The sequence below is a fragment of the Sebastes fasciatus genome, chromosome 1, assembly GCF_043250625.1.
Source record: "Sebastes fasciatus isolate fSebFas1 chromosome 1, fSebFas1.pri, whole genome shotgun sequence".
Taxonomy (NCBI): Eukaryota; Metazoa; Chordata; class Actinopteri; order Perciformes; family Sebastidae; genus Sebastes; species Sebastes fasciatus.
The window spans coordinates 9,923,573-9,935,908 of NC_133795.1; the positions used below are offsets into that span (position 1 = coordinate 9,923,573).

Sequence of the window (12,336 nt, forward strand, 5' to 3'; positions counted from 1 at the left end):
CTGAACAGCGGAGCAGAAGCCTCTTTAGAGTTTGACAAGTTGCCAATCTTACAAATCGTTTTTGCAACAAATAAAGTTATGGCAACACACATTAAGATGAATAATTTTTGGGGCATTTCAGTATTGAGGAAACAATAAAAAATTAAGTCAACTTTGCTGATGACACTATATTATTCTTAAAAGATACAAAAAATGAGATTTAAAAAAGCAGTGGCATGTGTTGAAGAATGTAGTGGGGTCTCCAGTTTAAAAATGAATATTAGAAAAAATCTATATTATTCTCACTTAAAGGGACTGTTTGTAACTTCTTACACGTATTAAATCAATCCGGGTCGGTGTCCCATGCGCGCTCGCGTGTGGCTACGCTGTTCAGACTCAGACTCCAACACAAACTACAAGGAAGCACCAAAACCGCAAAGTTATATCTAGTGAAGCCCGTCTTGTAAAACAGTGTTGGCTGCAGTCATAGGACACGGGGGAGACCGTAGCTTTGGTCTCTAGAACCGGAGTGTCTGCTGTACTCTGCTCCTCTGCCTGCCTGCTTGCCTTCACTAGCGCTCGTTCTCGCTATTTCGCTCCGCTCTCACGTTTATGCGCGCACACTACACACTGCAGAAGAGTTAGTTTAACTCTGAGAATATCTAGTGGACGTTTGTGCAGAAATAAATACTGCAGCTCCTCAAGACCAACAGAGGTTTCCCGTGTCTTGTGAAGTGACGGGGCTCCACAGAGAGAAACGTTATCGTCTCCGACAAAAACTCTGGTGTCTTCCCTGTTCCCTCCGGCTGCGGTCTCGTAATATAACGCTTTATTTTCTCGTAAAGTTATGACTTTATTCTTGTAATATTACGACTTTTTTTCTCGTAAAGTTATGACTTTTTTCCTCGTAATATTACGACTATAAAAAGTCGTAATATTATGACTTTATTCTGGAAACCTCAGATTTTTTTCCTTCAATGTTTCCCTTATACTGCGTAGAACATTTGCACTTGGGCCCTCAATGCATTAGACTTATATACTATATACTAGACTATAAACTGTGTTACCTTCATCACAATGCTAAAATGTTTTGCGGCTCCTGACAGATTTACTATTAATTTTTTTTTTGCCTAAAATGGCTCTTTTAATAGTAAAGGTTTCTGACCCCTGGTAAAAGTATTTAATCCTTTTATTACTTGTTAATAACCAGATTTATTTTTTAAATAAAGTTTTTAAAAAACTTTAAAATTCAGACCGTGGCCAATCACAGCCGTCTGTCTGTCCAGGGGGGCGGGGCTAAACTCTAGCTTTGTTCACTTCCGGTTGTTCAATAAAGTTGTATCCAGCTACAGACATGGGAGCTGTTACAGATGGTAAGACACGTTTTAATTCACTGATTTCAGCTCTCTGGTAAAAAACAAAGAGTATAAATGTGTGGCGAAGCTCTTAAAGTACTCATATGTACCCAGTTATACTGTCTAAAACGAAATAATGTACCACGTAGAAGCAGTTTGCTTTGATAACAGCTAATATACAGCTATCAGCTAACAGCTAACGAGGCTCTTGAATCTACCTGCTGTATCTGGGAGGTTGTTTTGATTCACGCTTTTCGCTCCTATTCCAGATGAAGTTATTCGGAAACGTCTTCTCATCGACGGAGACGGAGCTGGAGATGACCGGCGGATCAACGTGCTGCTGAAGAGTTTCACCAAATGGTGCAACTCACCTGGGACCCCAGAGGAAGGGTGAGTGAGCCCTGCAGACTCTGCAAAGCCAGACTATGGACTGTGTCACCCAGAATTTATATATACAAGTCTGGTGAAGAACTTGCTTTTGATCATAAACCGTCTTGTAATTCTGTTCAGGTTCACGCAGTACCAGAGGATGATGGGCATACTGGCCCAGTGTGAGTTCTCCATGGGGAAGACGTTGATGGTTTATGACATGAATCTTCAGGAAATGGAGAATTATGAGAAAATCTACAGTGACATAGGTAGGAAATAGGGGTTTTCTGACACTGACCTTGAATATAAACTGGGGGAAAAAGTTCGGAAACTTGTGTTTGGTCGATTATTTCTCTGTTGTTACAATGCTAATTGGCATTGTATTTTACATTGTTGGAAAGCCTGTTTATTCCTGGTAGCCTTATGAGAATACACTGTTTACCATTGGCACATTTTTCTTGGGCGCTACCCACATAATCAGCTGTACTGCTCATCCCACAAATGCATGATCCTTACAAGTTGGACATCATTGTGAGGGTAAATAAACAGGCTTTCCAACGATGTAAAATACAATGCCAATTAGCATTGTAACAACAGAGAAATAATCATCCATCACAAGTTCTGGACTTTTTTCCCCCAGTTTATATAACTTATGTAACCCCAACACACTTATATGCACACACGTTGTTGACAACCAGTCCTCTGTAGCCCTATATTCTTTTATATAACAGAAATATTCCTGTTCTTGCATTTCGTACTTTCTATGTGTAATATCTAGCAGAACTGGGCCACCAGTGTCACCACAAAAAACATCTATGGTTTTGTGCTCTAAATGTGTTACAAAATAACCCTAATCACCACCTTGTCCACATTGCAGAACAAAACATCACGTCTGCACACGACAAGATAGCAGAATGCAAAAAAGAAATCCAGAGGGCAAAGAGAATACGGAAAAATCGCCAAGGTAAGAATATTTCCAGTGCTCTTCTTGATCGATTTATTCACAGGAGAGATTTACTACTTGTATTGTTTTATAATAGACTGAGAAAGACCAAAGGCAATATTGGAGGTGTAGTAACACCATGTTAATTAAATCAATCAATCAATCAGCAAATAATTAATTGCCAACTATTCTGACAATTAGTAATTTAAATAATTTATCAAGGAAAATTCCTTTCTCTGCTTCCAGCTTCTCCAATGCGTGGATTTGCTCCTTTCCTCCGTTTTATGTCATGTGTAAACTGAATATCTTTGAGTTTCGGTCTGTCGGTCGGACTAAACAAGCAATCTGAAGACACAACCTTGGGCTTTGGGGACTTGTGATTGCCGTTTTTCACTACCTTCTTACCTTTTATTAACTAAAAGATCGTTGGATAAAATTAACACTGTACATCTTAAAGCTGGAGTTGGCAGATTGGAGCAAATATGATTTTTAAAAAGTTATTTTTTATAAAATGGTCACTATATCCTGACAGTAGTGCATGAGACAGGTAATCTGGAAAAAAACAAAACATTTGCCTCGGTTTCCTTCGGTGCTCCTAATGGCCTCTGCAGGATTTCACAGACCGGAGGAAAACAACCAATCAGAGCCGAGCTGGAGTCTGCCGTCTCTGAGCAGCTGTCAATCACTCGCAAACTCTGATCAAACGGTCAAACTAGGCAGAGCTGATCAAATATGAATCAATATTTTGTTACTGTAATGCCTATTTCTCGCCTCAAGGCGAGAATTGAATGAACAGCCAATAGGAACGCTCTCTCTGAAATGACCTGTGATTGGCCAGATTTTTAGATTTTTTTAAAGCCTGAAAACAGAGCCATGAGGAGGAGCAGAAGTCTAGTTATCTCCCAGAACACTTGAATACAATATGCTGAAAGGTTATTATGGACTTTTTGCCCTATGATGCTAAAAACATTCTGCCTACTGCAAGTTTAAGTTATCAATCATTGTAGAAGAATTGGTTTCAATATATACTGTGAAAATAATGCATAATATATACATGTTTGTGGTTAGTTTGAGCTGGTTTGAATTTCCACTTGCCTCACATTTTCACTTTTTTCTGTCCTTCCAGAGTACGATGCTTTAGCTAAAGTTATCCAGCAACACCCAGACCGACATGAAACACTGAAGTGAGTCAGCCCCTCATTTGTTTAATTGTTCTCCTTCACGTGTCAGAGCAGTTTTTGCTTTCATGATAATCCGATGATGTGTTTAACGTTGGTTTGATCATTTGCAGGCAGTTGGAGGCGCTTGACAAAGAACTCCAGCAACTGTCTCACATCAAGGAGAATGTAGATGCAAAGGTAAATACATCTATCATCTCTTCTATTCTAACCTGTAATGTGTGTGTCATTCATTAGTAATGTTTTATTTCTCTCCCTTTTGTCGCACACAGTTGGAGTTAAGGAAGAAGCAGTTCCATGTGCTACTCAGTACCATACAGGAACTACAGCAGACACTTGAGAGTGAGTAAACAAGGACACTGGGGGTGCCATACTTGGCATTGTTTTTTCTTTTCGATGTCCCTGTGTCGTGTTCTTTTATTCTCAATAGATATTGATCTGTACATTGCTCAAAAACACAAAATGTTGATCCGTTTCATCTTCTGTAAAGTTTAGAAAAAGTAGAGGTGCCTACGCCTTGCTAATCATTTTTAATTTTTCCTAGATGATGAGAAATCAGACAATGACGACAACAATCAGGAGAGCCCTTCACGGAACGGTGATTGAACTCGTGGAGATCCTGACTGAAATAAATGATGTGAACCGCTTTTAAATGATTTTGTTTTTTGGCTAAGAATACTTTTTGTATGTATTTTTGAATAAAGCTGCATTGTCCACATCTGTCTTGTTCAAGTATGTCTGTTCATATAACTCTGTTATATAAAATTTATTACACAGCTTTGTTGAATACTCGATTTTAATTGGTCAATCACGGCGTTCTACGGTTTGTAATTTCTTTAAAGCAGACCGTTGTTATGTATAACCAACCGTTGCTATGGGCGCAGTTCTAATGTCGGACTCTGGCGGACCGCTTTTGTGTCAAATTATTGATTACTTAAGTAAGTAGCTGTGTAGTAAGCGAGATAATGTACAGCTAGCGGGTCATTGTTGTGAAATAAACCCCTTCAGGACGCATCGGGGTCCACCGCTGCATCGCCCTGTCGGGGTTTATTTCACAACAATGACCCGCTAGCTGTACATTATCCCTTACATAAATACTGTTTGCAAGAATTTCATGATGGAAATTCACTGTATGCAAGAGAGACACACCAGAGATACAATATAACACCGGAATATAAGTTATTGATAAAGAGAAAATCATTAATTAATGATTACCAGAAAAAAACAACTATATATTCATGATTGGTGGACAGTTACTGGACTGACAGCGAGGACTGAATCAGCTTTGTATTTACATCACTGATGCAGACAATGACATGGAGGAAGATTGGTTATGTTTATGCATTAAATAGAATATCTGTTATGAGTGTTTATAATTAAGGATTACAACTCCTGTGTTTTGCTGTGAAACTAGGATTGTATTTACCATTTTGTCTATAAAACCACAAGGGGTAGCTAAAGGACGTAGTTTTATCATGATACTCATTATTTGTGTGTATTCATGGGCAAGTCTGATATACAAAGTTTACCACATCCATCAAGAATCAAAGGGCAAGAAGACAGTAGCAGGCAGCTACAATAAGACAAACTGGCTTAATGGATTTTAGTTGGACTCGATTTGATCATTGTGGAGTAGTGTATATGTTTATGTTGCCTCATTTTTTTTTAAAGTCACTAATCATTCATGCCAAGAATATGTATGTATGAAATATTATAATATGTATTTAAAGAGAACAGATTGTTAGATTGACTAGTCTTACCTTTAAAAGCAAGTTGGAATAGCCAAATTAGACAAAGTTTCTTTATTTGTTCAAACAAGTGTATTTAAACAAATATGAAAAAGATGCATTTGAAAAAGTCATTCATTTCCTGTTGGATTAAAGCGGTCCAGCGATTAAATGGACAAAGCATCAAAGTATTGGCACGTTAATAATCTAATCTGGGGAATGATATGTCATAATGTTCTCTGGCAGGAATTAAACTCGGGATATCTCAGAAACATGGCATGTGACTTATACAGTGTGCTCCTATGATCTATTTTTGGCCGTATTAAATAACAGGCATTTTATTTTCCTTTTTCTTTTGGAGTGACAATAACAGTACATACATATTACAGTACAAAGCGAATGCGTCCATTCTACACTGGACACAGTAAAAGAAAGAATAGTATAGCAATCCTTCAACCACAATTGTATTTGACAAATGAAAGAAGTACAGTAGACTCATCCTGACCTCCTCTAGAACTCCACCAGGTATGTGCGGGCCTTCATGAGGCGTTTATGGCGACTCTGCAAATTGGCCCTCTTGCTGCCAATGTCACAGTCCTCCTTCAGCAGGAACTCCATATTCTCCTTGTCCTGAAGCATATGCAGCATCTCCCTCTGCAGCTGGACAGCAGACTCCTGCAACATCTGGTAGCGGATCACAAGCGGGATCTGGTCAGCGAGACGCTGGCCGGCAATCTGGAGGAGGAAAAATAAAATAAAAGGTTTGACAAATGAGGGCAGAACGAAGGTCTAAAAACCCTGCTGTCGCTGTCTTTGTCTACATTAAAACTTACTTTGTAATATGATTTAAGGTGCAACATCAGCTCCTGAAGTGTTGCATGATTATCCATGCGGTACACAACACTCTTTTCTTTATAATGATTTGTGCCTTTCTGTTTGTCTTCATCCTCATCCTCCTCTTTCTTCCTGTCACTCAGACTGCTGCTGTAGGTTCTGTCCTGAGAGTAGACAATCAGCTCCATCTTGAACTGGGTTCTCAGCATGGATTCGGCGGTGGACTCCTTCTCCTGCTTGATATTTTCGATCTTTGCCTAGAAAATAAGATTCTGGTCAGTCTGAACACAGCCAGAAAAATTCTGCAAATTACAATTAGAGACACTCGTAGAAGATGGCTACCTTGGCTGTTTTAATGAGGTTAGGAAATCCAATGAAGCTACTTTGGGCCAGCTGTATGAACACCTTCTTCACAGCATCTGGAAGAAATGGAAATAAGATACAGCAGCTTGATCTCCACAACTGGTGGCTGCATGGTAAGAAAAGACTAATAAAGAAAAACATATTATTGGATAAATCTGTTATATATTCAATAATATACCTGCTATATCCTTGAGTTTCTTGACAGCTGGTTCTTCCAGCTGTTTGATCTGCTCCTTGACCATGACCTCAAAGGTCTTGTAGTTGATGAAGCCTGGCAGTTCTCTTCCACGGTACTTCTCTTCATATCCCTCCACCTCTCTCTCAATCTTCTTGTTAACTGCAACACAAAAATTTACATTTCAGAGTCCTTCTGATGGACCGCTGTAGACCAGATCGAAATCAGTGCTCCGGTGTGGGCCGGTACTCACCGGTACGCCGTACCGACACTTCTACATTTTACCGCTTGGCGTAACGTGACTTTTTTTGCGTACCAGAACTTCTCACAAGCTGCCGGTACTCTTTGCCCTCTCCATATCAGGTTCTTTGTGAGACTCATAATGGCGATTCATAATGGCGATTCATAATGGCGCAGCGCCGTATGAACATAAAAACTATGTGAAGAGCATCTGGACGAGCCGACGCACGGGAAAGGGGAGAGGGGTGGGGGGTGAGAATGAGGGTGCTGTAGAGCATCCTGACTGGGCCACTGCTCCTAAAACCTGAATGAATGGCTCACACACCTCAGCTCTGCATGTGTACCTGCCTGTCTGGCTGGCTGCTGTTGATTCCAGCCTATAGACATCCTATAATATATTATACAAACACACCACCTTAACCCTATAATATTCCAGTTAAACATTATTGGGGTATTATAGGCCTACTATAGAAGATGCATAGCCCAAGTATCACAACTGATTATGACTGACACAGTATAACATGCTTAAAGAAATAATGAATAAATAGAAATAAGATAGGGGCCGATACACACGGCAACATGCGATTAAGGTTTTGTACCGGCACTTATCGTTTTCCACTTCAAGCACTGATCGAAATGATGCACTCACAGTTTCCTCCTGAATGCTCCAGGTGGGCGTTCCACTTCCCAAACTCTCTCCTGAGCGTAGAAAAGACATTGAGCTTGTCTCCACACTTGAGCTCCTCTCCCGTAGTCAGACTGATGGCATCCTGAGTGAATGCTGTCACTTTCTGCAGCACACACATGTGACAGAAGCAGCTGGTTTACAGGTGTTTATGTTTATTTAAAGGAACAGTGTGTAACATTTCGGGGGATCTATCAGCAGAAATGGAATATAATATTCATAACTATGTTTCCATTAGTGTATAATCACCTGAAACTAAGAATAGTTGTGTTTTCATTAGCTTAGAATAAGCCCTTCATATCTACATAGAGGTCCTCTTCACGGTATCCACCATGTTTCTACAGTAGCTCAGAACGAACAAACCAAACACTGGCTCTAGAGAGAGCATGAAGGCCAAAGTAGTTCTCCAAGACGCTTGTGAAACTGTGGTAACGTGAGACGCAGAGTGCAAAACCATCTGACTTCCGTTGCTCTTAAAGTAGTGTTATTATGGTAAGGATGGCCTCTGAGCGAGGCGAACGGCGTTACCACAGTTCTGCACTCGGCGCCTCACGTTACCGCTGTCTTGGAAAGGGAGTAGTGAGTGGATGGGTACTCAGTTGGTTACAATCTGCAACCACACCACTAGATGCAGCCAAATCCTACACACTGTCCCTTAAACAAATATTCAAAATTCATACATGGTGGGGAGCATTTGTCTTTGTAGTCAGGTGAATGTTATGTAGAGTGACGGAGCTCACATCAATGAGGAAGAAGAGTCTCTCAGCGGCGTCAGACGGGGGTCCAGTGCCATATCTCTCCAGCTCTGTTTGGGTCTGTGCTAGTTTCTCCTCTATCTGCTCTTCCAGTCGAGGCAGAGATTTCTGTAAATCACACATGGGTCAGAAATTTTATACCTAAAGTAATGTATCCCAAACGGTTAATTTGATGGAGTAAAAATGCACCTCGATGTGATGCACCAGCTCAAGTGTGAGTTTCTCAGCCAGTTTAGGAACAGTGGCATGGCCGTCATCGTAGAGAGTGCTACAGCAAGAATAAAAAGCTACTGTGAGTGCATATTACAGGTACAAATGCAAATCGCAGCACTAATATTTCACCATGAAAATATTCGTTACAATTACCCAAAAAGAATGAACTTACTGGAAATGCATATGGCCACTGAAGAACTCTTTCTCTCTTTCTATTGCTTCAGTAAGAGACACATTTTCTGTGATCTCCTTCTGACCCCTGCACTTGACGATCATGTAGCCCTTCTTCAGGTGGATGACCTCATTACGGACAATTTCAATCACCGTGTCTTCTGTTCCTTTGTCCACCAGGTCAGGCTTGGTCAAGATACCTGAAAGAGAGAGAGTAGGACAAACAGACAGTGAACTATCGAAAAGTCAAGTAACTTGTCCAAGTGGTCCTTTATTAAAAATCAGCTCCTCTATTTACCCAAAGTCCTCTCTCCTTCAGGATCCACCTCCTGTGCCATCTTCAGAGCCTCTGTGGTTGCTATGTCCACGTTGGATGGAACAACCACCAAGCTGATGGTTTCTTGTTTTGTGATGAACTTGTGGATCAGTCTCTTTATCTGAAAGTATTAATTCATATTGTACATCAAGTTATAAGATGAAAAATTACCAAAATCACTGTCACCTCAGTCTATAATGATTGATAAGAGGACTGAAAGTCTGTAGCCTTGCTTCTAGCGGCCACTGTGAGGCTGTAAAGGCATGAAAGTGTTCAGAGATTTTCATGGCAGTCTTGTATGCTTTTTGGACTGAGGGGTCTTGCTAGTTGAAAAATTATGGAAACTCATTCAAGACATCTTGTGTAGGGTTGGGAAACACAGGCCCCAGTCTTTCTGTTTTTTTTTTTGTAGATTTCAATCCTGGTTAATCTGGATAATCCACAGACTCAGGCTGTTCTCGTAAATTCGTAGCTATACCTACGAAAAGTAATGCACTGTAATTTGTATATATCCCACAAAACCAATTAGAATGTAATCCACTTAATTGTGAACCAGGAAGTATAAAGAGCGACAAACGCCGCATAGGGAGGAGGTCGGGGTGGATGAGTGAGTAAAAAAAACCCGGATTTACACCCAGGAGAAACCAGAAGATGTCTGTCTGAAGATGAAGACCGGTCAAAGATGATTTATTTGTCACGTAACTTCCGTACTTAAGTTACGCCACTTCCTGAGTTATTTTAACCCAAACCACCATCTTTTTCTAAACCTAACTAAGTAGTTGTGTTGCCTAAACCTAACCAAGTTGTTTACTGTGAAGACAGAAGTTTATTTTGAAAAGACTGGAGCGGAAATTGACACGTGTGTCACGTGTTGCTGGACATTCGTAGGAAAACGCACAAAATATGAGGAATAACTTTTTGTAAGATATCATACGAAGCCAATATTTTTCTTTGGAACAACTTTCTACCAAAGAAGTTGTCCCTATGAAAACTATTGACAATGTGTTTTGGTGACACTGAACAGGCATACCTGCTCTCCAATGTTCACAGGTTGTCCCTTTACAGCCACCCTGGTGATGCCGGGCAGGTCAATGAGCGTCAGGTCTGGAACATCAGGAGAGGCGATCTCCAGACTGATGAGGTCATCACTGATCCCCACCCCGTCCCCGGCTATTTCATTCTGAGCTGCAGAGAGAGGACACGATGTTTGATGATTACAGGATGGAAGTTCTTATCACAAACAATCAGTAGCTCCATCAATACTTATTTAAGAGTTTTGTATACTGTACCTTCTCTGATCTTTTTCTCCACATCTGCAGGCTCTTTCAGCTCTTCCTCATAGTCCTTGTAGCTTATCTTCCCGTACCACTCCTCTCCTTCTCTCTTTCTCTTCATCTTCAGTTCGAGAGGACATCTTGTCACAATGCCTGAATTTATGAAGAGTGAATAATGATGAGGGGAAAATGTAAAATCCAGTGTGCTTGGTGAAATTAAAAGCAGTAGGATATCTTAGAAAACACTGATATCATCTTTATAAAAGTGGGATCAATATTACATCTTCAAAATATGTTCCAGGTATAATACATTAGGCTGGAGAAGGCTAACACCACTGTCAACAATTTCTTGGCAAAATCCGTGACCCAAATGTAAACAGGGACATTTCTGTAGTGTGGCTATAAGGACTGTCCCGAATACCATTTTTCGGGGCTTCAAAGCTTTGGTGAGAAATATTCGAAAGTATTCAAAGCTTCGCAGCGCAGCAGGCTGACATGTTCTTCTGTCTGTCTCCATGTCCTCCGTGTCAGTGGCCGGGACAGTCCCACTGCTGCACTACTGTACATATCACATTATTGAAAAAAACTAAGCATTGGAATATTGATTTGGAGGTCGATTACCATGGCAACGGTCGAGGCTTCGAAGCATTCGGGTCAGGCCTTGTGGCTATACTGTATGTTCACATAAACCCTTAACTGAACACTCCCTCTCTCTATTTCTAAAGAGGACCGATTATGCTTTTGTACTTTTCCCCTTTCCTTTAGTCTGTTATATAGTTTTGTTGTGCATGTAAAAGGTCTGCAAAGTTACAAAGCTCAAAGTCCACGCCAAAAAGAGTTACTCTCCCCCACAGAAACACTGCTCCTTAACCACCTGAAACACTTTGATTCAAGGCCTGCCAACTAACATATTTATGTAGTGGCTAGTTTGGCACGCCCTCAAACAAAGCTAGTTCAAGGCTGGAAGAGTTTGGTTCGGCTCAAACAGAGGAGGAGTGTTTCAGACAGAGGGTGAAAAGAGGTGCTGCAGCACAGCCAGAATAAGAAAAGTAAAGCGATAGATAGATAGATAGATGGATGGATGGATGGATGGATGGATGGATGGATGGATGGATAGATAGATAGATAGATAGATAGATAGATAGATAGATAGATAGATAGATAGATAGATAGATAGATAGATAGATAGATAGAAAGAAAGATGGATAAATAGATGGATAGATAGATAGATGGATGGATGGATGGATGGATGGATAGATAGATAGATAGATAGATAGATAGATAGATAGAAAGAAAGATGGATAAATAGATGGATAGATAGATAGATAGTTTCTTTTCTCCAGCTGACTGTATCTTACCACTCCCTCTGGGCAGAGCCACCCCTGACAGCGCCTCCAACACGGAGCTCTTCCCCGAGCTTTGGTCTCCAATCACGGCGATAGCAGGCAGCGCCAAGTCCCTCTCTACACCCAGAGAGCGGAGAGAGTCGATGAGGTCGATGCAGGGACGCACCTTCTCCTCATACTGCTGGTTCAGAGTGTTCATGCTGACGACGTCTTCTGTCCTGGAAAGAAACTGTGTTTTAAAAATAAAAGGCATAAAACACCTCTCGATGAAAGTTCTATTCAGTGAAACTAATGATGTCCGATAGTTATACGAGTCTACAATGCAGCTGCTGCTCGGATGCAGAAACGAGAGTGAGACTGATGCCAACCTCTGACTCAGGGATTCAGGTGAAAAAGGAAACGAAAGTTAGGTG

The 12,336-nt window shown here is 40.7% G+C and overlaps 2 protein-coding genes across 2 annotated transcripts; one reads left to right on the plus strand and one right to left on the minus strand.

Moving 5' to 3' along the window:
• The first annotated feature begins 1,250 nt into the window (after nt 1-1,250).
• Nucleotides 1,251-4,542, plus strand: thoc7 (THO complex 7). Its single transcript, XM_074620343.1, has 8 exons — nt 1,251-1,352; nt 1,604-1,724; nt 1,845-1,972; nt 2,581-2,667; nt 3,773-3,830; nt 3,938-4,004; nt 4,097-4,166; nt 4,369-4,542. Exons 1-8 carry the CDS (start codon nt 1,334-1,336, stop codon nt 4,428-4,430), a joined length of 612 nt encoding a protein of 203 aa, XP_074476444.1. The 5' UTR covers nt 1,251-1,333; the 3' UTR covers nt 4,431-4,542.
• Nucleotides 4,543-5,887: 1,345 nt separating this feature from the next.
• On the minus strand, nt 5,888-12,317 carry LOC141758442 (interferon-induced GTP-binding protein Mx-like). Its single transcript, XM_074619913.1, has 12 exons — nt 11,936-12,317; nt 10,593-10,730; nt 10,334-10,488; nt 9,286-9,424; nt 8,989-9,187; nt 8,793-8,871; nt 8,589-8,711; nt 7,813-7,954; nt 6,927-7,085; nt 6,728-6,804; nt 6,385-6,642; nt 5,888-6,286 (listed from the first exon to the last, which is right to left on the minus strand). The coding sequence occupies exons 1-12, from the start codon at nt 12,174-12,176 to the stop codon at nt 6,062-6,064; spliced, it is 1,935 nt and encodes a 644-aa protein (XP_074476014.1). The 5' UTR covers nt 12,177-12,317; the 3' UTR covers nt 5,888-6,061.
• Nucleotides 12,318-12,336: the final 19 nt, after the last annotated feature.